This window comes from Falco cherrug, chromosome 6 (assembly GCF_023634085.1).
Source record: "Falco cherrug isolate bFalChe1 chromosome 6, bFalChe1.pri, whole genome shotgun sequence".
NCBI lineage: Eukaryota > Metazoa > Chordata > Aves > Falconiformes > Falconidae > Falco > Falco cherrug.
The window spans coordinates 11,544,233-11,571,880 of NC_073702.1; the positions used below are offsets into that span (position 1 = coordinate 11,544,233).

Sequence of the window (27,648 nt, forward strand, 5' to 3'; positions counted from 1 at the left end):
TGTGCATGCTTTATAATTTAAAATCATGGTATAATTTGAACACATTTGTATTATTCCTGGTTCAGGATCAGAAAGGGAGATCTTTGATCTAAACAGCTAACAAATACATCTTACACATGCATACGTACACTTAAGGAACTAATGTTTTAATTCTTTCCAACTGCAGTTTAGCAGTGGGAGAGGCAGCCATAAATCTGAAAACATAACCCTATTAGTGGCACATAAATAGCAATCAGAGACTTCAGTTCAGATCCCAGTACAATACACAATAAGCATGAAAAGAAATTTATGCACGCTTTTATCACTTATCAGTTTTATAATGAATGTGATACTTTGACAACACTTGCTTTTCCAAATTATGATTAAGATTTCCCACGTTGATTTTATGTTAATAGAGGATTATTGAGAAATCACTTCTGTGCCTTTTAATCTAATACACAGCTACAAGTCTATTGATATAATATTAAAATCCCAGTGATACGCTTAGATTTAATTAGCCACCTCTTATATAGGACTTCTGCTGCCCAACCCTCTTTTAGCTTTTTGTGTTTATTACTTGAAATGGCATCTATCAGTCATGTCTCTTTACTCACTTACAGCAGAAAAAAGCCCAGAATCTTTATGTCAAGTAAAACCTGTTTTGAATCAGTTAGTACAAGCACACACTAGAATTATGTAGCTGCTATTTAATTATATTTTTCTTCATCTCTTATAGAGTAAATACAAATATTTACCGTATTAGACCCAATACACAATTCCTAGCACTGAAACTGCACTAGCCTTCCTCAGCATCCACGAAGGACAGACCCACTTCTGCCTTCCCAGATCAGCAGACCCACTTCACACCACCACCATGGACCAGTCGCTGAGGATCTGCTGGTGCCACAGGAACGAGTGCCACAGAGGTGCACGGGACAGCCAAGCTCCTGGCCGCTGGCCATCATGGTTGCTGTGATTGCCATGTCAGCGCACATGCGGGAAAGCACATCCCAAAACTCCTTTTGGCTTTTGGTGGACATGGTTCTTCTAGGAAGACCCTGACGATCACTGAAAACACTTTTTCAAACACTGAAAAAGTCTATCCTGCTTTTCCCCAGATACAGGATCACCCTTAAAGATGGTGTTTGCCAGCCATTTGCACTCACTGCTTTGTGCCGTGTCATTTATTTATGTCGGGTACAACTACGCTTCTGAGAGAATTCCCGAAAGCAGAAGATAGCCATAAAACTCATACTATAGAAAAATTTTCTACTTTCCAAACATTTATATCCTGCTTTGAGTTTGTTCACATTTTCTTTCTCAGTAGTGAGATATCAGCATTAAATGGTCTCATTTTGGTTTTAAAATTATCCACATATTGAAAACGATGAAGCTCTGCACAGCTGTACCCAGGCCTTTGCCTCTCCTTTGTGATTTCTTCATGCATTTTTTTCTGCTATAGTCACATTTTTGATGTCACGTTACAGGCAGACAGTCAAGCACATGTCTCTAGCAACACAGCTCCCAAATCTTCCTTTTGAAATCTTTGTGAAGAATTTGCTATCTTTTGCTGTGTCCAACAGAAATGCAGAATGGGAGTCAGAGCCAGTACAGGCTCCGAGCCCTTTCATGCTCTGGTATCCATGTTGATTTTGTATTGATGGGAGGGGTTTGGTCTTAGCATGTTTGGCAGTTTTAAATCCTAGAGACTCTGCAAATGATATTTGCTGTGTTCTTTTTAAAATGATTTCTTCTGGCAGTTTCCCAGTTTGCAAAGCTCATTAACAGAGCTTCCCTAGGAGTACATCAATGCATGTTTTGACCACCAGGAAACCTATGGGCATCTGGGGTGATATTCACTGAAATGTTTCCAGTAAAACATTTTCAGAAAGCGATTTTAAGAAAGTGTGTTCTGACAACTGGCAACTTTTAGCAAACCGGACTTGGGAGGCACTGTACCCAATCTTATGCTTTTTGTTAAACATTTATATTCCTTATAAGTTTCCTTAGGTTCAGTAAAACATTGACATTGTCCCCTCTTTTCAGTCCAATAACTAGACTTTGAAAGCCAGTATACCAAGGCTCATGTTTTACAAATTCTGCCATTTGCTGAGTGTTTTGCAGTTTTTCCTATTATCTTTTTTCAACGCTTATGGAATTTTGGTCTCTTGGAAAAAGAAAAGAACACCCCCTTCCACATCCTCTCAAAAACATACATATATCTTTGTGAGACATTAATTTCCTGTGATCATATCTTCATATGGTACAATCAGCCAATTCCTGTCTGGTTCAGCTTTGATACCAAAGTTATTATCCTGTTCATGGCATACACCCTTTCCTTAGGCACTCCATGGAAGTCTACAAGTCTAAAATGGCCAGTACTTATTTTGGTAATTCATCTTCGTAGCTCACCCACAGTTCATGGTCCTCAAGACTGGACTTGGTTTGAGTGTGTCTGTCTATCTACCGTCACCTACACATTAAATTCTCTTTGGACTTTTGTGTTATAGGTATGTCTGCTGTGGATCCTTACAGAAATTTTTAACATTTGCCTATATTTTGATACTTGCTTGACTTCACAGTTTTTACATTGAATCTTGTGAAGAGATTTCTCCTGTCATTTGAGGAGGGTTCACATTTTGGCTGTAGCAATCCTTGTCTTCACATGTTCTGTCACATCCGTGCAAAGTGACTGACTGGAATGCGGTTTCTGTGTGTTACTCAGATGGTGGGTGTTCCCTAGGTTTCCAAACAGCTTTCACATCAATGATATTCTGCCTTTTTCAGCATTCTTTTCCTTTTGACATTTAGTGTTTTGTAGACCTTTTTCCTTACGTATTATTTATAACCATGTACTTTGGCTTTCCTCTGGAGACTTATTCTGAATTTCCATTTGGCAAATCCGTATTTCCCTAACAAGGGTCAGGTCTGGATTTCTGATAGAGTTTGATATTTACCCGTTTTTACTGTTGCAGTCTAAACTGTTTGTTGCCTATTTTAAGGAGGTAGCTTTTGCTCTCCATATAACAAGTTTAGATTCTTGTCAAACTCTGTCAAAAAGCCCATGAAATTCAATACTGCAGAGTTTAGCATAAACTATTACAAATCTACATCTATAGAAACTGTTACACTTACAACTTCAAAGTAGATTCCCATGGCACCTTGTTATCACTTAAACTGATAAAACCAGGAGGAAGACATGACCTAGAAGAGCAGTTGTGCAAGGAGTGCTGCTCATTTGTTCTTAAAGGAGGTCAAGGACAGCTGGTTCGGTCCTTTAGCACAATGTATAGATTAGCCTAAAAGGAGATATGCTTTGCCCTCCTCAAAGAATTATACCTCTATTAATCTGAATCCTGACATCCCACCACTAACATCTAATCCTCCCCATTTTACACTCCCAATCTCAAAATCCTCCTAGAGATACTGTTTTATCCTAGATAAAGAGGCCCCTTAAATGGCTGGCTAAAAGTCTCTTTTCTGAATAAGATGGACAGTCCTTTCCATCTTAAGAACACATTTTCCACCTTTGAATGCTAGTCCTCCCTGTGTTGGGAAACAAAGGGAATCAGAAACCGATTGTTCGCAGTACTAGTATCTTCTTGCCTGACTATTTGCATATAACCATATAATGCCATGGACATTGGCATTATATACAATGGACCATGGACAAGATAAGCTAAATAACAGCTTATCGAATCATAGAATTATTTAGGTTAGAAAAGATCTTTAAGGTCATCAAGACCAAGTGTTAACCCAGGACTGCCAAGTCCATCACTAAACCATGTCCCTACGCCTTGCATCTACACATTTTTAAAACGCTTCCAGGGATGATTCCACCACGTACTAACGCTTGAAATTACGTATATAGGAAGAGATAACAAGAATACAAAAGAGTATAATGTATCTATTTAGAAAATCAACACTGGCCTTCTTACTACAGGTTAGTCATTTTAATGTTAAAATTGTACCAGGTCGTGAGTTGCATTACGTTTAATACTGCTTGTGGGTTTGCTATGTCCATCCATCTTTCTCCACTGCATAGTACCACCCATTTCTCTATACATGCCCTGTTCATTCAGAGGGAATGGAAAATGTGATGGATTGTATTTCAACCAGCAGCCATTGACTTGCAGCAACTCCAGTGATTTTAATACTGTACAGTAAATGCAGATTTCTTATTGGAGTGTAACTGGTTGGTAGTTCTGCCTACCTGGGAAATGCTCTGGCAGCGACTCTGAAAGTCTCTCTTGCCTTCACTGCATTTTCTGTTGGATGCTGTAGCACTTGAGGTAACCATTCATAGTTATCCTACCTTCTTTAAGTGATTCAGTTATGAGATTTTTCTATGCCCCAACTGCAATCACATATAATAATACTGTTTTAGTCATCTTTAGTAATCAAATGCATTTAAGCTTTCCCAGCAGAAGTATAATATATTGCATTTTTAAATACAAGAGAATATTCTATTCAATGTGTGATTTCTCATTCTTCTCTTTATAAAGGTTATTTCTGCTTAATACAGAATAAAAGAAAAGAAAGGACAAAACATTACTGACAACGTAATCAAGCCCAGAATCGTATCAATAACAGGCTTATGCCAGTATTGAGATGTCTTTATTCTCTGATGTTTTTGAAGTGTATCATCCTCAGCACTGTTGACAATATATTGATACCTTTACAGTTTCATGTGCGGTCCAATGTTCCTTTGTTAGGAAATAATTTTTTTTGTTATATTTATCTCTCTCCATAGCTACAGTGTGTGCTTATTTGATTTAGAGCTTTGCCGGTTGGTTGGGAGTGCCAACACTGCCTTCTGACGGAAGAAATACAGCTCTGGGGACATTTACTGGTATGTTTTTAAATAACTTCACCTTTTCTTTTACAATTTTGCTTTCTGTCAGACTTCCTCCTAATAACTTTTAGTTTCAGAGAAGTGCAGCCAGCACTTACATGTCCAGTAGGACATCTGCTCTGTTTGCACAAATATTCTCAAGCAGTTGTGATGAGATCTAGTCCAAATTTTTCTAATAACAGTCAGCTCTGATTTGGGAAAATCAGTAAACGTAATAGGAAAGTAACAATTTAATCAGCAAAGACATGAAATTATAAGGTAAGAATATCTTCTTTCAGAGCTAACAGGTAGTTTATTATGGCATGGTTGAAATGTTATCACCTTATTATAATATTAGTGTATATGAATGCAAAAAAAGACGGAAAACATGAAATCTTTGACCTTATCAACATTACATTTTTCTCTTTTTTTCTGCCTTTGATATCAGTGCTGTATATCTAACGTAATTTTTCAGAGATTTCTATGCAGAAATTTTGAAATTTCAAAGCCATGCTTTGATTTGGGATGAAAAAAAACATTGAAAATGAGTATTTCCTGAGAAATACTGTTTCTGAGTTTTGACAAGCTCTAGCAAACTTGAAAATCACTGACTTTTTAGCTCAGGTATCAGTTAATCTGTTTCTCTTGGGAGAAGACTCAACAAAATGGCACTAACATGTGGCCTATACTCTACCCTTATTAGAAATCTATCTATAATTGAAATCTCTCAAGATCATTCAGTTTTTCCTTTCATGCCTTGTTAGCTGGTCCTCCAGAGCCATCCAAGTAGTCCTCTGCTCCAGGTCTGGTGTTTTTTTATCAAAGCATCACAAGAGAATTCAATTTCTGGGACAATAAATCTAACATGAGAATTGCTACTTTTTTGAATTGAGCACTATACATCTCCTTTTTTAAATCCATTCTGCCCAGCTTTAAAATTTTGTAACATATTTGTATCATTACATAGCTGTGGATGGATGCACTCTCCTAGAACAGAGACAAATTGAATATGCGCTTGCCTGCTATGGGACAGCTATACCCCATGCTTTTTAACCAATGTTCATACTCTAAGTTTCTTTTCTGAGAAAATGCTAGAAGAGAGAAATATTAGGAAGATCTTAATTGCTAGAAACACTTGATACAGGCTCCTTTTGGATTCATGTAAGTGACCACAGTACATGTGGAAGCCAGCCTCATCTACTGCATGCTGTCTGCTTTTATGTCTTTGGGAGTTATTTCTACCTGAAGAATGCATTCCTAGAGTACATTTTCAGAGGCCCTTATCCTGCACAACTGGGTAGAGCTTTCTACCCAGCCCTTTTCAGAGAAAAACACAAAACAGATTTGACAAAACCAGTCCTGCAGAAATCCATGAGTTTTGCCATCTCTCCAGCTTGATTAAAAATGAAAATTATGAAAAAAATGGAACGCTATCACTTCAAATAAAAATTACATTTCTTTCCTACAGCCTCAATTTAACTTTTAAGCCAGAATTTCTAAAATGCTCAAATACACAAACAATATTTTATGCCAGGTCAAATGAAGCATTTAATCTGATCCAAGACTTTTTTTGGACTTCTCAATTTGCCAGATCTTTGTGGCCCAACTAAAATGATTTTATTTATTTTCTTGAATTGACAGCAAACAAACAGAAGTGAACATTCACATAGCTTTAGTTGAAAATGATCTTAAAACAGAGAGTTTGGTCATGAGAGTGAACGACCTCCAGTTCCAGATATATTCCTTCTTGGCTATCTTCCCCAAAAGATTTGATTTTGCTTTCCCAGCCCAAGTTTTACTTCCCTTGTGTTTACTATTTGATAAAGTGCCAGCAAACGTACTTGTAAGAGATCAGCAATACACCAAAGATTATTTTCTTGCTGTGTTAGTTGGATTCTTAAGCTGCTTGTGGTTTTTTTGATGTCGAAGTAGATTTTATTCTACTGTCTGTCTGGGATATATCACTGCTACAACTCGAGTGCCAGAAGTTGTATGCACAGACGAGGCTGAAGTATAATTATCACTGTAGGTATAAGGAGTTTTATCTGATGCTCTCGCACTGATTAGGCTTATTATTTGTGGGCACAAATCTAACCAAATTAATTACTGAGGTAACAATCCAACATTACTCTATGCAACACGCACTTAACTTATCTGCAGAACTTTCATTTTAAGGGTAAAATTCACATATTAAACACATTTGCCTTGACAGGCTCCCTGATAAGTAGAAGATACCTAGAGGCACAGCAGTACTTGTGCAGATGCCAGAACTGAAGCCCTGGCAGGGTACGGCGCAGTGAAGCGGGGCAGGTTTGTGTCGGCTCCGGGAGCGGAGCTGAGGCGTTTCTGCAGTCGACAAGTCCATTAATCTCTGCTGAGGCTCAGAAGCCCTCAGCTCATGCTGCTTTCCCAAACAATGGTTTACTTCGAGCTGTTGTAGGTTTCTGACAGAGTATTTAGGATGCGGTGATTGGAAGATAGGTTTTCTATTCCCTTGTAAGGCGAGGCTGAGGGAGATAAATGGAACTGACTGTAGAACAATAATCTTCACTCCTCCGGCCTTTAGGAGGAGGAGGGACAGGTTTGCTCACCTCATCTACACTTCCCTCTTTAACCTCCCTGTCTAATTGTGAAAAGCTGCAGTATGTCAAAAGCCACAGGTGCCAGTGCAGGCAGCAGCTCAGGTATTATGTTGAAGGAACACTACCTTAGCTTTTTAGCCAATTAACATGGCTGTAGGAGGGGACCATCTGGAACAAATCTGCAAAACAAACCATTCACAGAAACCCAGCAGGCAGCTTTACAGATTGTTTTATGGTCCCTCATTAGAAAATAAACATGTATCTTCCAGCTCATACACAAAACAAAACAGTATTAAACCAGATCTCTGATAGTTAATACAACCATCTCTATTAAATGACACATTTGTAAGAGTTGTATGAATCACTGCAAGGAAAAAGTTGCGAAAACTCTAGTGACTGCAGTTACGTGTTGGCACAGCCAAAAATCCTGCTCCTGAGTTGATGTAGAAATGTATTTTTCTCTTGGTTTGTGGTTGCAAAAGCCTGCTTTGATAACATCGCTAATATCAGCTAATGATTCAGTATGCAGAGAAGGAGCAAATCATGCATCAGCAAACTGGAATAAACCAGTCAGCTTTAGCCTGCTTCTGGAACTTCGTACTTTGCTGTGTTTATATTTTTCTCCATTAGATACTCACAGCAGGAGCCGTAAAATTCGTCATCACTCGATTTATTCCTGCCAAGGGTTTGCTGAGCACACTAGGCTATAGCATAGAAATGTTGGACCAGGCTAGTATTGATATTTCAAGGATTAACCATCCACCCTCTTCCTCCTTAAGGCCATTTCTGTGTTCAGAGGATGTCATGGGTTGTACATTCAGAACTGTTAAGAGGGACAAAGTCCGTCTCTGAAGCTGCAGCAGCAGCAAATGCTGCAGTTTCCCACAGCAGACCCTGAGCAGCTCCGCTCTGCTGATGGTCACCCCTACAAGGACTGGTGTATGAGCTAGTGGAGCTCGCCACATCTCTGCCTGCCGGTGGGAGCAAACCCAGGACTTTGCACAGCTCCTCCACATTCAGGGTCCTGGGAGAGCCATGGCAAAGCACAGGGAATGTGTTTATCACTCAGCTGAGGAATCAGCGGCTGTAAGCATACCAACACAATCAACAAATATGTGGCTCATGGGAAATGCATATTTTATGTCAGAACAAATGTGACTTCTACAACCAATTTGCATAAGTATACAGGGAAACAGATTACTTGTCACAAAAGCACCTGCTATTAGAAACAGGGTATTTTCAGACTAATCACATTTTCCTGTTTTCTGTACTAGAAAATCTTAGCAATTAGTGTAGTAATTGCAATAACGTAACTTGTTGAAGAACATTCAATCAAACTTCCATTTGCAAAGTATTGTTCAGATATGTACATAATGGGACTGGGTATGAGTGTAGGATTAAATCTGATCACTTTTAGCTGGTTTAATGCCACCTGATCTTTTCTCCAGAAAAAGAAAAAGTGCTAATATGGCTAGGAAGCAAAATACCACATTTAGCATGGCTCTCCCTAATTAGTCCTGCCAAGAAACCATTGGATGGAGCAGAACAGCACACATCTGCACCTAGCCTGCTCTGGACATTTAGTTCAGGTATCTTGATGCAGTGGCACATCGTGCTGTAGAGACACATACAGCATAATTACGCTTATCAGCCTGCTTACACCATAATTAATTAGGGAGATGTTCTGAAGACCAGAGCTTTTGGATATGTACAGTGATGACAATTAAAATGTTGGCATTTGCCGACAGTTACTTCACCCTCGGCACTACCTAACGAGCCACAGTCTGCTGTATACATGGAACTGAAATAACCATGGTAACTCTGGGTATAAAGTGACATTTTAATGATCACTACTGCCTATCCTCAGGCCATCGCTTGCAGAACTAAATGGCCCATCAAGAAGCATATGAATAAAGTGGCATCCATACAAAGCATGAAAAATGTTAAGCACTTTTAGGGAATAAAGCCATTTATATCTACCTCAGAAGATGAAAAGGAGAAACAAACACAATACAAAAGCCTGTATTATGAATAAATAATGAAATTACCACATCTTACTGCAGCAACTGCCACTGAAATATCAGTATATACCAACAGTGAGCACAAATTGGTATCTACGATACCAAAATTATTTCCTATTTTAAGTGCCTCTTACTACATACTGACTTCATAAATGGCAGCAGCAGTATCAAAGGTCTTTCATGCTCCATCACTGCCAAACTGCAGTAGAAAACCTTTTTGTTACAAACCACAGCAATTCTTAAGCAAAGAAGGGGATGCAATACAGTACTTCGTTAACACTGTCATACAATCTAACCTGTTTTCAAAGAAAAAAGATGGTGGAATCCTTTTATTATTTTTGTATCATTCTGATGAAAAGTCTGGTTTCTTAGAGCATTCAGGAATTAGACTATTTTCTGCTTGGCGAGGAAGAGGATTTGAGTGTATATAAAAGCATTTGTAAAACTGTCTTGAATTTACAAGTTTCACTTACCAAAATGAAGAGACAACCAGAGGCAAGTTTTGTGTGTTCAGGTATAGTAGAAAACACGGACAAAATCAAGCAACCAAACACAAGGAGAAAACTGAAAAAGAAAGAATATTAATAATCGTTAATATTTTTCAGAACCCTGACCCAGTATCTATATTGATCCTACTGCACCAATGTTAACAGAAAGCTATCAATGAACAGTCTTCGTTAATAGAAGGGAATTCAATCACTACTTAATTTAGTTCACTAAAGACATTAGAATAGCCTGTTACTAAATCCATGTGCTTCTGAGCAGCACTGGTAGAATTACTGGAAACAAACACAAGAAACAAGATTTTCTTTGAGAAATGACCCAATATACACAGGCATCACTTGTGATATCACAATCCTGCAGCTTTATGCAGTCCAGATACCCTTAAGGCTTTAAAGAATGATCATCAACAGGAAAGTCCTCTCCCCAGTCTGAAAAATCATTTCTTCTATGACTGGCCATAAGTATCTGCTGTATAAGCTTATGACGGAGCTAAGATACATATTGCACCTAACTGCCCATCTAAAACAACTTCCTTCTAAGCAACAGGATTCATGTACAAACGACCCAAAACTGAGAGGTAGCTGTTGAGTTCTGGCATCAGTGCTCTAACTGAACAGGCTGCATTCTGGGAACAAACAGTATCATACAAACCACTGACGAAGTTAAAACAAAGGAGCGAAGTAAGAATGTCTTACACAAGTTGTGCAATTACAATTGGGAAAACATGACGGCAATTTTGAGCTTCCATGAGCTTGCATGTTTTGTGGTACTGCTGAATATACGCAGGCAAAGCAAAGCACCATCATGTTGCTAAATCTCTTTGCGACCAAGATGCAAACACCTGGTATCCCTGTATAAACTCTTGCATATCCGATGCCTGATCCTGACAGCATACAGCACATGTGGTGTTTGCAGACATAAGTCTGCAGAGCCGGTATTGCTCTGAGGCCCATCCGGTGGATGATAGCAAACATCCTTTCCTATTGTACTGCTTCACCAATAATAATACCACTGTGCTGGTGAAACCATCTAGGAAATGGATCAAAAAGAAGTGAATTTCACCCACCATACCATTAACTGACTAAGCAGCAGCCAGGCAGCACACTGAATGCGTGCAAGGTGGTGTATGTTCTACATTTTAAAATCTTGCACTACATTTTGCAAGTAGTAATAAATGATTCGATCAATGCTTTTCTGATTTCTGACTTAAAACACTGTCGTTGTTTAACCCCAGCTGGTAATTAACTACTGTGCAGCCACTCGCTCACTCCCCCCTAACCCAGAGAGATGGGGAGAAGAATCAGAAAGGAATGTGAAACTTGAGGCTTGAGATAAGAACAATTTAATAATTGAAATAAAATAAAAAAGAGCAATAATAATAATAACAGTTATAATGAAAAGGAGGGAGGGGGGAGAGGAATGAAATCCACAGGGAAGGGAGGAAAGAAAACTAGTGACGCACAATGCAACAGCTCGCCGCCTGCTGAGCGATGCCCAGCCAGTCCCGAGCAACGGCCAACACCCCACCCCCACCCCCTGGTTTATATACTGAACATGACAACCCATGGTATGGAATACCTCTTTGACTAGTTCAGCTCAGCTGTCCTCGCTGTGTCCCCTCCCAATTTCCCGTGCCCCTCCAGTCTTTTTGCTGGCAAGGCCTGAGAAACTAAAAAGTCCTTGACTTAGTATAAACATTACCTAGCAACAACTAAAAACATCAGTGTGTTATCAACATTGTTCCCACACCGAATCCAAAACACAGCACTGTACCAGCTATTAAGAAGAAAATTAACTCTATCCCAGCTGAAACCAGGACATCAGTCTCGTGCTGGGCAATGAATCAAGCAATAAAGGCCAGGCCTTTGGCTTTTGTCTGAAATGCTGGCATCTTGTTAGCAGATGCTCTAACCTAACGTGAACAGGTATTGTAACTAATGCAAGTATATATCTGCAAAAAAGTGCAAAAGGGACTCAGATCTCTTCCGGGGACAAAGGCAAAAAGCATATAAATTAATGATCTATATAGAGGGTGCATATGTTCTTCAATATGATTTTTCCTTTACCTTATACAATAACTCTGAAGACACAGAAAACAGCTTTTCAGAAAAGTACTGCGGAGTGTGTCTGTGGGTGTTTCTGGTGGCCAAGTTGAACATCCCTCAGCAGTGTGCTCTAGTACACTAGTATGCTAAGCTCTACTAGCAAGAATGTATCCAGAAGGTTGAGGGAAGTGATTATTTCCAACTGTTTGGCATCTGAAAGACCACATCTGAAGTGACATGCCCAGTTTGAGGCTCCCCATCATGGGAGAGAGATGGACAAACTGAAGCAAGCCCAGTGGAGGGCCACCAAGGTGGTGGGGCTGCACCTCCTGATGTACAGGAAGGGCTGAGCAGAGCTGGGTTTGTCCTGCCTGGAAAAAGGAGGCTGAGGCCTCCGACTGCTGTCCTCAGCTATCTAATTCTGGTTATAAAGAAGGAGGAGAGGACACAATTTGCTGGAAGGAAGATTATGAATACCTATAAGGAAAAAAAGTCAGAATGAAGGTGGTTCAGCACCAGAACAATTTACCCAGTGAGGCTGTGTGTATTGGGTTTGTGTGGCAAGGTTTTGGTAGTGGGGGAGCTACAGGGGTGGCTCCTGTGAGAAGCTGCCAGAAGCTTCCCCCGTGTCCAATGGAGCCAATGCCAGCTGGCCCCAGGACAGACCCACCACTGGCCAAGGCCAAGCCCATCAGTGGCAGTGGCAGCACCTCTGGGATAGCATATTTAAGAAGGGGGAAAAAAACCACCTGCACAACTGCAGTGGGAAAGAGGAGTGAGAACACGTGAGAGCAGCAGCTCTGCAGACCTCAAAGTCAGTGCAGAAGGAGGGGGAGCAGCTGCTCCAGGTGCAGGAGCAGAGATTCCCCTGCAGCCCGTGGTGCAGCCCATGGTGGAGCAGGCTGTACCCTGCAGCCCGTGGAGGTTAACGGTGGAGCAGGTAGTCACCTGCAGCCCGTGGGGACCCCATGCCAGAGCAGGTGGATGTGCCTGAAGAAGGCTGTGACCCTGTGGGCAGCTCACACTGGAGCAGGGTCCTGGCAGGACCTGTGGCCCCTGCAGAGAGGAGCCCAGGCTGGAGCAGGTTTGCTGGCAGGGCTTGTGACCCTGTGGGAGGGAGCCCAGGCTGGAGCAGTTCGTGAAGAGCTGCAGCCCATGGGAAGGACTCACACTGGAGCGGTTCATGGAGGACTGTCTCCCATGGGAGGGACCCCAGGCTGGAGCCGGGCAGAGTGTGAGGACCCTGCCCCTGAGGGGGAAGGGGCGGCAGAGACAGCGTGTGATGGACTGACCCCAGCCCCCATTGCCCATCCCCCTGCGCTGGGGGGGGGGGAGGGGTAGGGAAATCAGGAGTGAAGCTGAGCCTGTGAGGAAGGGAGGGGTGGGGGGGAAGGTGTTTTTTTTTAATATTTGGCTTTGTTTCTCATTGCCCTACTCTGATTTGACTGGTAACAAATGAAATGAATTTTTCCCCAAGTCGAGTCTGTTTTGCCTGTGACAGTAATGGCTGAGGGATCCCCCTGCCCTTCTCCCGACCCACGAGACTTTCTTTGTAATTTCTCTCCCCTGCCCAGCTGAGGAGGGGAATGATAGAGAGCCTTTGGTGGGCACCTGGCATCCAGCCAGGGCCAACCCACCGCACTGTGAAATCTCTGTCCCCACAGGTTTCAGAACCTGGCTGGGAAAGGCCCTGGTCTGACTTTGAAGTGAGCTCTGCTTTGAGCAGGAGGTTGGAGTGGATGACCTGAAGAGGTCTTTTCCAAAATAAATTCTTCTATGATTCTAACTGCTGGATGCAAACATTAATATATTATTGCATCTGCTCCCATTTGCGCTTCAGGAGCTAAAATTGCTCTTTTCCTTATAACATATGGATTTTCCATAGTGCTGTAATATAGTAATGCTGTAATACACTCAGTACATCAGATAAGTCCATTTCCTCAGAATTTGTAGTAGAAAATCTGATGTGCAGTGCGATAAGATATAGGAGGCACATTTTGTAGCGTATCACTTAACTGCTGGGGAGGAGTTCTACTTTGAAAATCAAATCTGGTAGGAGCCTGCATATAAGTTCTACTAAGAACTGTAAGTAAAACAGTATCCAGGAGGGTAAATGGCATCTCTGGTGTGTAGCATTGGCAAGTCTATCTTCCAGACTAAAGAAAGATATATGCTTAAAGGTTTCAGAGAAGACTCGTTCAAGTGACAAAAACGCACCTTGTGAGCAATTTTGCTCTCCTTACCCCTACTTTTTTTAAAAAGGAAAATCTCCTAAAAAATTACTGGTAGTTTCAGCTGCTACAGTCTTCAGACATAACCCCCCTACGATTACATCCTACTGACACAGGCATAAATGTTCCTTGTTAAGACATGCATGGAGGGCAAAATAAAATTAAGAAGTGACTAAGAACTTATGTAAAAGGATGTAATTTCCTTTTGCTGAATTTCTTTGCTCCTGAACTAGTTAAAATGATATTTTCTTACTTCCTTTGTATTTAGGTATTAAAAATTGCGCTTGTTTGGTTGTATTCCAGTAACATCAACTAAATTAGAGGTCCAGTTGTACTGGGTCTTGCCCAAACACACAATACAAATTTTCACTTGGAAGAGGCCTCTTACAGCAGAATTATAGAAAACTCAGCAGGAAAAAGGAAACCTTGTTGTTTGCATATTACAGCTGAAGACCATGTCACAGAAAAGGAGGTAAGGGACTTGCCTAAGGCTACACAGAAAGTCTTTATATGTGGAATAAACCTGAACCTTTTAAATCCCAGCCCAGTCCTGCAGCCACAAAACCATCCTCCACCAGCCTACCACTTGCTTTGCTATAGTTCTCCAGAACTGTGATTTAGAAGATTACTCTGGGCAAAGTGTTAATTCATGATAGATGGGAAAAGTAAGTCAGGAGAGGGAATCAGTACGGTTAAGCAGTGTATGAATAAAAATAAAGGTAAATATTCAGGAAATCCAGGTGCAGTTTAGATTAGCACTCATTGAAAGCATCTCTTTTCCCCAGCTAGAACTGAAGGCTTGAAGGATACAGCAATGCCTTTCACCTGGCTGGACATTAAACAAGGATCTGTCCAGCAGAACTGAATTCCTAAGGTTCAACTGCCATGGCAGTCAAAGTATATCTGAAGTTGTTCTTTCCTATCATGAACTATATCTCTGGTGACAGATGAAGTATAAAAGATTGCATTAAGCCTTAGATAGTCATTTTATAACCCTTGATAGAGGAAAAAGTATTTTCAAATGCCATCATTTGAATTGTGTGCTACAATACATGCTATACAAAAGGATGCTGCTGTAGGTAGAGAGCAGTACAAAGCAAAACACATAGCAATTATATTTGGCCTCTAGTGGTTCAGTCTGGATCGTATATTTGTTCAGGCTGAAAAAAACAGATGGTCTTTCCTCATGCATTCAGTATCAGACAGTAAAACATATGCCTTAGGCAGCAACTTCCCATAAAATTATTCAAGCACTGCCGTAGTCTTGTATTTTATCAAAAGCAGCAACTTCCATTTTGTTTCAGCAGGAATCAGTTTTGATGCATAGCCTTTCATCTTATTCCCCTGCTTCTGAAAGCATACATTAATTGGAGAAAAGCCAATTTATGATAGATAATATAACTCAGAAGCTTTGATACTTATTCAATCCGCCTCTCATAAACTTTTCTTACTAGTTAATTAGGAACTACCAATTCTCCATTTATTTGATTTTCAACAGAATTTTACTATAGTTTGTGATTTAAAGGCAGTTCATATGGGAGAGGATGTTCAGTTTAAAGCAGTTGTTAAAACATTACTCAGGGAATATCATAAGCACAAAAAATACACTCAGGGAAGATCTTTAAAAGCTATTTTGCTACATTATTTACTGCTAGAATTAAAATAATAAGAAGTTAAACATCTGCAAACAGTTTTGTGACGTCTTCTGTAAATAATAAAAGCATATCGCTGTTAAAGTGACATAATTAAATGATTAGACCACCAGAATTATGTTCCAATATTATTTGAGGTCTGATTTAATCCCAATAAATGCAAGGGCATTCAGGACTATGACCAAAACTTTCTGGAAACCATTGGCAGTGCCATTATCCTGGATTTTCTATGGAAAGCAGAAATGGAAAGCTTTTGCTAACCTTAACTATGACCAAAAAGTAGCTCTTACTTTTCCCACCGGTACAATGTCGTGCAGTTGCTTGCAAACGTACAGAAAGTTGTTTGCATTCACGAGGTCTGAGCCTACAAAGAAGCTGTTAGAGCCCCCTGTAAGTAACTCCTTCCCACAGCTAGGAGCAATGCCCATGTTTTCTTAACAGGATCTTTCAGGATCTTGCACAGTTGAGTACCCAAGTACCACCTTTAAATTATTTTTTAATTACTGAATGCATAAAAATCTTTATGAGGCATTAGGTAAATAGAGGTGCTGAAGTTTATCCTGGATGTATAGCACCAACAGATCTACCACAGGTTTAGACAAGTGGATACGATACCCAGAAAAAACCCTATAAAGAAAAGGAAGGAAAGAGATAGTCATTCATGGCAGTGTTATATTTTCATCGGACTATATAGATTTGGTGAACAGTTCTCACAAAAAGCACAGGGACAAGAAATTTGTTAAGCGGGTTGCCCCACAGAAGGTCCCTTCCTCAGCTAGATGCTGTTGGCGCTCTCACCCCTCTTGGCGTGTGAGAAAGGGAGACTCCATAGCTTCAGCGTGCCATGGAGCTGATGGGGACAGAGAAAACCAGCACCTACTGGCCTAGGAGTCACTGCTGTATGCACCCACGATTTGCAAGGCACTAAGTTCCCATAGAGGGGATAGTATGCATACTGTTGGGCTGATTGCTGGTGTCCCACATTGCAACCCGGAGCAGATGGGCATGCTCAAGGCAGGAAGGCAGCAGGAACCTGGCAGCTTCTGTCAGCCTCAGTGTGCTTCCCAGTGTTTCTGAGCACACAGTTCTTGGAGGTAGTGGAAATATCCTCTCTGATAGGATATGGAAAGACAATGACTGAAGCATTTTCCTAGCTTCAGAAAGAACCGAAAGTGAAAACGTCAGCTAGTGCAGATGTGAGGACATTTACACAGGTCCTGTGGTATCTCCCCTGAAAAGTAATCTTTTCATCATTTCTATAAAACAGATAATGCACCGCTGACATGGTGGAAAAGAATACAGTTTAACAGTTTTGATACTGCAAGCCATGTGGATTAAATTTTCCATCATTTATAGCTTCAATGTGACTTGTTTATGCAAGAAAAATGAGATATGACAAAGGTTATTACAATTTGTTAAAAATGTTTGACAAAAGCTGCACGGAGAATAAGTACTCTCCCATAGAAAAAGCTCATAAATTTCCCCTGTAGGCTTTCTTTAAAATGACTTGCACTTCAACCTTTTCTTCAAGTGGAAGAGTGTAACACGTTAAGGGCTTGATACTGCACTGCCTTCTACCCAGAAATAACAAAACCCTGACAATGGAGAAGCGGAGTATGAAGGAATCTTTGTTTTAAAAAGTGCAAGTAAACTTTAAAAACAATTTTTGAGATAAAAAAAATATTGCAGCAAAACCTGCTTTTTAGATATTCTTTCTTTGGATTAGTTGTTACCTTTTTTCAGAAATACAGAAATTCAAACTGAATTTCATGCCTGAAGTTTTTTTAAGAACTGAACCTGCTGCTGAAGCAACTTGTTTAGAAAGGTGAGTTTTGTCAGGCTCTGATGAATAAATTTTAGTCAAACAATATTTTATTTTTCATCCTCCTACAGGATGCTTATTCACACTAAAAATTAGAACAGTTCATCAAGTACGAAAGACTTTTAAGTTTGCAGTATCAAAAAAAGTGTTTCAACCTAAAGGGACCTTTTCTGTCATATTTTTAAGGAATCATGTTTTTAGCTTAGGAATCATGTTTACAAAGTGATTGTATTTGGCTTATACTGAGAAAGCAATGAAAAGGCTATAACAGGACATGTAATCAAAACCAAGCAAATGAAATAGTTCAGATGCCTATGGGACACTGATCACAGTGTCATCAAATGCACAATTGATAATCCATTCCACCAGAGACAAAAAATAAAACATTTTTTGGTAAATTTCTGCAGGGATCTATAAAGCAGGCATCATTCTTCCTTGGGCAAGCACATCAGCTTAAAAGAAAACAAAACAAAACAAGAAATGCGTATTCTGGTGGGTTTAATGCGCAGAGATACTTGTGACCTAGCTATTTTCTAAAATGTTTTCACTGGCTTCCACAGGAGACACTTTTGACATGAAAATAAGAATAAAGCATATGTTCTTCCAGTTTTTAACTATTTTAAAGATTGGGAAGCCTGATACTGATTTGCATGCTAGGATCCTTGTTTACGCTTACAGGTGCCTCGGATCTGTAGAAAATGACAAAACGCTCCTTTTATCCAAAGAATAGGTCTTTTTGTAGACAAAAATTTTCCAATATGAATACTTAATTTAGTAAACAAAAATCTGTATTTAGACAGCTTTGTAGCGTTTATTTTTTTCTTTTGCATCAAACAGCCCCTACTCCCAACGACAAGACTGGTAGCTCACCTAGCAACCTTTGCTTCACTACAGATACTTCTCAAGAAAATTAATTTAAAATATGAATAGAAACTATATTATATTTATCACTGAACATTGGTTGCAGCATTTATATGATTTTTTATAACATATACAAAATTAAGATACAAACTTTATTATAATGCAATTCAGAACATTAAAAGTACAGTATGAAGCTGGAGAAATGAATAATCTTTTTGTAAAATCACCTGTTCATTGTAGTCTATTTGTTCTAGCCTTGTCCACAATCTAGGGCAAAGGGAAATACTCAAATAGCCTTTTTTCTGTGTTTGCTAACACACTGTACTCAGATCTCTTGCTAACCAGAAAAACAATCCTAAGAAATGCGTAGATGTGTAAGAAAGAAATGTGTGTGGTAATTACCAGCATAATCCACTTCAAAATCAGCTTTTTAGGCCTTCAGATTATAAGGTAGAAGTATTGCCACTACCACGTCAAGTTTTTTTGAACTAAGAGAGCAAAATCAAAAGAACAGAAGAATTGTAGGACGGCTGGATATTTCTTATGCCACAGGTAATGGTCTTCTCTGTTCTCATTGCTGGGAGCACAGCTCTGGCTCTGGCGAAGCTAAGGCATGATTGATTGTAATGGGGCCAGACATCACTCATATTCATTATTTAATCATCCACCAGTGGACAAGAGTGCCATGGCTTTGGCAGCTAAACGTAAGTAGAAACCATACTTGGTTGGGAAAAAATGCCTGTCTAAGCCTCTGGAGTTAATCCCACTCAGCGTGACTCAGCTAGACCCTCAGTAAATCACACCGTGCCAGGTAATGGCACTGCTACTCCTGATGGCCTAACCACTAAATGGTAAGGACTGCCACTAGCATCCTTTTGGCGTGGGTAAAACAACACTTTCCTAGACAATTCCTGGGTATGGTCTGGAAGTTAGCATGTATCTGGACAAATTTTTTCACTGCACTTGCTAGTACATCTTCTACTACGGACAGGTATTTCTGCATGTCAAGTTATTGTGTTAAAAAATGGCTCTCAGTTCAAAAAATCTAGACGTGGTAGTGGCAATACTTGTACCTTAAAATGTGAAGGCCTAAAAAGCTGATTTTGAAGTGGATTATGCTGGTGATTATGTGTATTATACTTAAATCCATATCCAAGCATTATCAAATGGGCATATTATGATGAATGAGAATATTTCAGTATTGTTCTACAACTTAATTGAAGATAAGGATGGAGGCAAAGTTTGAAAATTTAATCATTCAAATTAGGTGCCTGCTTGGCATATTTTAATGAAACACTTGGGATTAAACTACTTGCAAGATTTGCAAGACTTGCAAGACAATTAGCCCATCAGGACTACGACAGGTTGATTCTGTGGGAAACACTCAAGGGTCAGCTGTGCATTTCCTCCTAAAATATTCCACCCTATTGAAGAGCTCTGGAACATAAATCAATCTCCTTATTTCTCCTATTTTTCTCCACTAGTATATTATATATTGGATTTTGCTTTGATTTTATGTTTGTTTTTCAGTGGTGTATGGTCAGTAACATACAGAATTAAAGGAGTTCCTCGGGGAAAAGGACCACTCAGATGCAGCCATGCAAATACACTGCTGCAGTACATGAGTAAAACAAACTCCTTTTCATCACATCTCTCAAGAAGGCCTCTTCGTAACCCTTGGCTACTTCAGTAATTTTTTATTATCCCAGACGTGTGAACAAAGTAGTACCCATAATGAACAAAGCACTACCCACAAATCCTCCGATAATAGCTTTCCAGACTGCAAAATAACACAGTTGTTATGGCGGCAATGTTCACTTTCATGATATAGATGAAGACCCTATGGGATACTTGTCTTTGAATGGGGATTCCAGTTTATTTGCTTTCAATAAATGCTATTAGGACTCACATGTTGCCAGAATACTGGGTAAGACAACAAATAACACTTTCTCTTTTTTTTTTTTTAAACGGAGAAAGGTACTTCAAGTGGAAACATCAGAGTTTTGATGTGCACTGTACCACACCACTATATCAGCCTGTGACAAAATGATTAAAAATGACAAATACCAGTTAATCTGCTTTACTTATGATGCTTTCATTCAGCGGGTTAAGATAGGAACAATCTATCACCTTTTTAATATACTGAAATACAGAAGAATATTTTTAAACACTCCATTCAGAAGAATGAGGATGAAAGAGCAAGTCTGTACTGAACAAAACCATATATATATTCGTGAAAGAATTTAGAAAAATGGTAATCACAACAGAGTATTTTTAAAAGTCCAGCCTATCTCACAGCCCCAACACCCCTCACAGCTACCACAGAAATCTAGGCAGTCAGAAATGCCAGGGCTCATTAAAATTGGCAGAGTAATGTTACATTGACACCAAGAATAAATGTTTTTGAAAATTTTTTCAATGTACCAAGATCTAGGTCTTCTTTCTGTAATTTAATTTACTTCTATTAATGAATATTTGGATTTTGGCCTTTACTGAAACCTTACAGTTGATTTCAGTGGGAGAATGGCTTGTGTTGGGAATTATGAGCTGACTCATAAATCCAGAGCAAAGAAAAACCTGTTAATTTCCGATAGCTTTCTCCCAGTAGTAAACAAGGACATAAATGGAACACAGAATATTTTTCTAACATAATGCACTGTTAGTATTAAACTTACTTCTAAGAATCAATCACTGTACTTTAGCTCAAGGGTGTTCAGTTTTATACCACACCATTAGTCTTGTCTTCCTTAATCTAAATAAGTTCTGTGCTTTCTGGAATCTGAAGTGCCCTTTCTTGTTGTTAGGCAGCAGTACTAACAGACCAGGATCTGATGGCAGAAGCATGTGAGATTGCAAATGAAGAAAAATCACATCTTCAGGGGTGATGACGAGCATTTCCTTGGTTTATTGTATTTGTGGCAACTCTTACCTCCTCTCTCCAAGGGGTTCTACGCTTATCCATATGATAATGACATGAAGGCAGCACAAAATGTCAAGGGGTGCTCACCTATTTCCTTGTCTGCTTTAAGCTTCTTCGTGTTTAAAAGCAAAGAGCAGACAGCCGCTTTTCGAGGCCCAGGCCTTGCTGAGGTGGGCACAACAGCCAGCTTGTGGTTTTACATCAGACACTGCTTTGAGAAGAGCACAGCTCTCACAGTGACCTTAAGCAAGATGTAACACGTTTCAAAATGAGGCTTTATTCTGCCAGAGTCTCCTCAGTCAAAGCCCCACCACGTGACTCATTTTCCTCTGTATTTCAGAGCCTTTTATCTCATAATCACCATGATTAGAAAGAGGGCTATATAATTTCTTCTGCCCATCAAGCACGGTATTTTGAAGCCTTGACAGTGTACCACGGCTAGGCGCGCCGGCAGCAGCTGCACGCAGCAGCGTGGCAGGGCAGCATCCCGTGTGCCCACAGCAGGACCTGCCTCTCCTGGGACGCTTGCGAGGAAATCAGCTGCTGCTCACACGTCTGGCTTCTCTGCGCCAATGCTACGCTTACACATTGCTTTGGCAACAGTAATACTTCTGTTTTGATAACGAGCTATTTTATTAAATGCTGAGTAGCAGAGTTTCTGGAACAACTATTATGCTTATGCAGAATGTTAAATACACAAAGTGATCGCTTATTTTCCATATGGGGAAAAAACTTGCCCTTTGAGCTTCTTAAACACATTAAAGCTGCTGCTCGTCTGTTTGAAACAACATAAAGGTGCTTTTACTTTCCAACATTTTATCTTACAGTGGCTTGCACTCTTTGCCAAAACCATCCTGCTCAGAAGTTAGTGTGAAACAAATTTGCATTTTTAAGACATATTACAGGCACAGGGAAAGCTTTACATGAATTTTACATTAGCAGATCAGTTTCCTTTCACAGACACTGATCTGTAAACACTTAAGAGTTCAAGGCCAGGCTGGATGGGGCTTTGGGCAACCTGGTCTAGTGGGAGGTGTCCCTGCCTGTGGCAGGGGGTTGGAACTAGATGGTCTTTAAAGGTCCCTTCCAACCCAAAACCATTCTGTGATCTAAGTGCATAGTTTAATCAGAGATGATTGCAAGTACGTACTTCCAAACACTGACTGTGTGCTTCAAGGCCGGAGAAGAAGCCCCAGAGAAGCCTTTGTTAACAACACAGTTAACGTCAGTTTTCTGGTGTCCTAGTGAACAGGAATGGAATTTCCCACATCTAGGGGACAGGCAGACATACATCTCTGCCGGAAGGAGAAAAGCACCTCTTTTCCTGCAAGGAGGTGCAGCTGGTGTATCTCAGCTAAGAGTGATTCCTGGCTGTGCAAGTGCCAAGGGAACATCTCTCTGTTGTACCTGTATGACTCGCACCACAACATCTTACACCCTTCAGTGTACTCAGTCCAGAAAATTCCATCATGAGATACATTAGTGTTGTTTCCCTATATTAACAATGTGGAGCAGACATACATGGTATTTTGGCTTCCTACAATTCATAAAGATTCACAGTAAAAACACTGAAGGGCTTTTGCAAATTCTGAGCCTGAGTCTAAATTCTTAATTGTCTTTAAAACGTTAACTCAAGTGTACATGAGAAGCTTGCGAGAGTTGAGAACTGGTCCTTCTGAGGCTAGGAGTGGTTTAAGCTATGTATGGGACCTAAACAGAGCACTCACACAGCCAGGAATCATTCTTAGTTGAGATATACCAGCTGACTGAACCTCCTTCAGTGAGAGAAGTGTTTTTCTCCTTCCAGCAGAGATGCACGTCTGCCTGTCTCCTAATTGCTCAGGAAACTTGACAAGCGAAAAAGTGGAGTCAGGATGAGCCAAAAATGTTGTATATAGTTATCTGTAAAAAAAAAAAAGTTCTGCTAGCTGAACCTTTTTCTTCTCATATATTTTGTGACCCGTTATGAACATTTATGTATGTAAATTTAAAGAATAAATGCTGAGCAGGACTAGGTATCTTTTTTAAAATCTATTTAACCGAAAAATCATGTAACTGTATCCATCCAGCCATATGGGAGTACACAGATGAAAAAGTAACCCAATCAACCAATATATCAAAGCAACAGGAACCCTTTTCAACTTAACAAGATCATTTAGTCAAACCTTCCTATAAAACTGTATTAAATAAATAGTTTTGCAGTATGCCCAGAGCATCACCGAGTTCAATCACAGGCAAATAAAAACCCAAGGACCTGCCTGTTAAAACCATTGTATTAATCTCTAACAAACTAAAGTTACACCGGCTTCTTTTACAAAGGGAATTCATAAAAATCACAGTCTCATGTTGGCTGGAAAGGACCTCCAGCAGTTATCTTGTCCAACCCCCCGCTGAAAGCAAGTTCAGTTGCATCAGCTTGCTCAGGGCCATGTCCTGTTGAGTGCTGAGTATCCGCAAGGAAAGAGGCTCCACAGCCTCTCTGGGCAGCCTGGTACAACACTTGACTGCCTGCACAGTTACGATTTTTTCCTTAATATCAAGTTGCAATTTTTACATAAGAAACACTGAGCATCACATTACCCCTCAAAGTATAATAACCAAATTTTTAAATTTTTTTTTTTCTTCAGATCACCAGACTGCATGACTGTCTACTAGATTAAGAACAAGTGGGCTTGGTGGGCTGGGACAATAGGATGGTCTGCATCCCCGTTATCCTGGTGCTAATCTCCTACAGCTAACACTTCCTTACTCCAATAACCTCGCTTAGTTTGTACCTTCAGGTTGACGATCTGTAAACCTAACACTGAAGCACTGAGGTCAGATATCAAGGCCTTTCACATTAAAATAGTTTCACAGCTCTCTGTAGTATCCTCATTCCCTGGATTACTATTCTTAGCGCCCTCCTTTTATTTTGCCTGTTATTTTTCCTGCAACCCAGGCAAGAAAAAAGCTAAAATACTGTTTTTACTATAATGATAGACGTGGTTTATTTTGTATGTAACTCAGCTTATTTGTTCATATTCCTTTTAGTTTCTCAGAGGGTTTTATTTTACGTTACTGAAAATGCAAAAAATCCCACCAAACCTGGGCCACTGAAGTAAAAAAACCAAATGCATGTTAATGATACCTTGATTATGTAATTTTTTACCTCTCACCCAGCACTGAAGGACTTTCCAGCCATTAGCTGGCATTTTCAGATACAGATACAAGCCCTGAGTAGCTGTTTTGAGGAGCCGACATACTCATGAATCCTAATTTGCCTGTGGAGCACTTTTAAAGTTCAAGCCAGTAATTAAACGTCCAGGCACAGATTCAGATGCCCAGTAGTACAGCACTTCCATTTGGAAATGTATTTATCACATCTTTAGCAGGCTGTGTGATGTCTTTCCACAACGTGTTTCTTCTACTTGTGACCATGGCCCAGCAGGTCACTCGCTGTACCTGCCTACGTTATTAGCTTTTCTGGCTTTAGATGAAGAATAGAGATTTGTAATGGGATACCTGCAGGATCTGCTTAAGAGATGAAAAGGCCACTTCATCCAGTGTGCTGTAGCACAGGTGCATCCAGAGGCAGCTGTAATGCTTTTGTAAGTATGTAAGTAAACAGAGAATTACTTAAAATAATAATAAAAAAAAGATTTATCACTTATTTCTTCAAGCTTGTGACTGGGTGTGACCATGAAGTCACGTAGCCGGGCTTCTGAATGGTACCAGCAACCACTGCACTCCAGAAGACTGAACTTTTCCATGCCTTGGGGACCTGGGAAGAGCACAACCCATCCACAAGACCCTGAAGCTAGAAGCACCATATAGGAAGGATCACATGATTGCAATGGGCAGACCGTGACCCAGCTGCAAAGAAAAGCCAAAATACCTCCCGAGTTCCTGACAATTTCATCTGCAGGAACACTTTTTCCTGACTCCAGATTGACCAATTTATCTCTGGGAAGCAACATAGAGTAAAATACAGACATCTAAGAAAACTTTCTGGGAACTATTGTAAACTAAATACAACTACTTTTAAATTGCCATTTTTCTTATTATTCCATTTACTAGGTAAGCCTTGCATGCCTCTAGTGGCCTGTCCCTAGGTGTTGTCATAGCTCGTTGCTTCAGAGGAAAGGGGAACCAAACATATTTGGTCAATTTCTCTTCATGGACAAAAAGAAAAAAACTCCAAACCCTCCCACTCAGCTGCTGTCAACTGACACACTTATGCCTGCGTTTCACTTCTAATCATCTTGCTGAGGACATGACAGTATTATCAAAGATTCCTCTGAAAAATTCAATTCTGCAATAGCACGAAAAAAAAGAAAAAGAGAATGTCTTTAAACAAAAAAAACTTTTATACAGGCTGAAGGTAAAATGAGAATTTTGATTTGTTCCTGTATTTTCAGTTTTGCTATCTTATTACATCCTATTGCCTATTGCCTCACGAAGCCTTTGGCTGGCTGAACGTGTGTCAGCTCACAGCTAAATGAAGCATCTAAAAGTTTCTTAAAAAAGTTTGATTTTTCAGAATTTCAAAACCCCCATAAACTTAGTAATGAAAGTCCATGCAAGTCTGCTTTGTCATGGAACAAATTTGGCAAAGAAATGCTTTGCCATTCACTGCCTGGATGATCACAGTGGACCAGATGGAAGCCTATGCAGCTCCTGCACCAGTGGCTGGTAGTGGATGCCAAGGGAAGACCCCGTGGAGGTGGCAAGCCAGTTCCTTACCGGGGGGCTGTGGCCCAGGGGCATCCCAAACCTCAGGCTGTGGACCTGGACAGACTCTGCTGTTACTGGGTTGCCTAATCACAGTTCTGGAGTCCATGTGTATTTTTAGCATGCATACAGAAACTGAACGATTTACAAAGTTTAAGTATGAGCTCTATGAAGATCTATCTATTTTAGTATGTTTGCCTGAACCTAGTCCTTAATAACTGCACAGGTGCCACCTCTGTGTAGCATTCTGAGAAGCAGTTAATCACCATTCCTGTTCATCTGCTCTGTTTGCATCAAGACTTTATAAATCCCTCCTATATGTGGGTACAGAATAAATCATTTTTAGAACTAGGGAAGATACAGACAGAATAGAGCTCTAATTTCCAAATTCTAATCCAATGACCGCTGAACCCTGCCCATGTCAGGCCAAGCAGGCTGGCAGCATTAATGAATGCTGGTGTCTATTTTTCGTGACTCACAGTGGGGTGATGTGTCTGGAATAATCTGTCTGCCTGCTTCTGTAGCTTCACGACCAGATTTGTTGACTGGAGACAGCTTACACTATGAGGCTGAGCTAGTCCAATGCTTTCACTGTATGTATAGTACCTAATACTTACACTTTGCACCACAGGGACAATAACATATTGTTATTAATGTAAAAGGATCTTACTCTTTTAAAAGATACTTGCAACCTGCCCGATAAGAGGAGTTGGTTGGGACAATACAACTATTTTAAAACTGCTGGTTTTCTTATTATTCCATTTATTAGGTAAGCCTCAAATTAGATGTATGGAGAAAAATAAAGGCTAAAATGTAATCTTTGCAATGCCATTCCAAAGTATACAAGGGAAAAAAAATAATATGTCAAATTGGCTAATATACTGTGAAATTTGCCCACAATTTGTAAATTCACGATACAGTGTAAGTCCTGCAACACATGTATAAGAAGTCTTCAGCTCATTAATCTTTTGAAAAATCAAACTGCTACCAGCTTCAGTGACTCCTGGTCTCCCTGGAGTCCGCACAAACTTGTCTTGCATATGAGAAAACTGAGGCTGGACTGTAGGTAATTACTGCACAAACGCAAACAGCTTGCTTTTAAAAAATTCTTCTGTGTATGTTGAATGTATGTGATAGATTTAAACAACATCATAAATGTAAACTGTACTTGAGAAAACTGTGCAGCTGGTAGAGTCCATAAAGATAAAAGAAATGTTTCCATAACATTTAATTTTAAGTTGACATTTATATAACAAAACCATGGTAAAGCTATGTTTAGCTGAAGTTGTTTGCATATTTTGCATCAGTATCACCAAAGGCTCTCTCCCTCATTTATATAGTTACCACATTTTGGTAACCACATTTATATAGCAGAGGCAACAGCTACCGCAAAAGGAAAACTAAAAACCAGAGAATTTGTAACATTTGGACAAACAAGCCATCAATTCTGGTATTGTAACTAATGAACAACTGGAGGTGTTCACTTT

General features: G+C 40.0%; 1 protein-coding gene across 3 annotated transcripts in view; it reads right to left on the minus strand.

Moving 5' to 3' along the window:
• KCNQ5 (potassium voltage-gated channel subfamily Q member 5) overlaps nucleotides 1-27,648 on the minus strand; it is a 303,880-nt gene that overhangs the window by 81,788 nt on the left and 194,444 nt on the right. For all 3 annotated transcript variants that reach the window (XM_055713884.1, XM_055713883.1, XM_055713882.1), the window contains exon 2: nucleotides 9,890-9,980. In XM_055713884.1, the coding sequence (XP_055569859.1) occupies nucleotides 9,890-9,980 (91 nt within the window). The remainder of the gene's footprint in view (nucleotides 1-9,889; nucleotides 9,981-27,648) is intronic.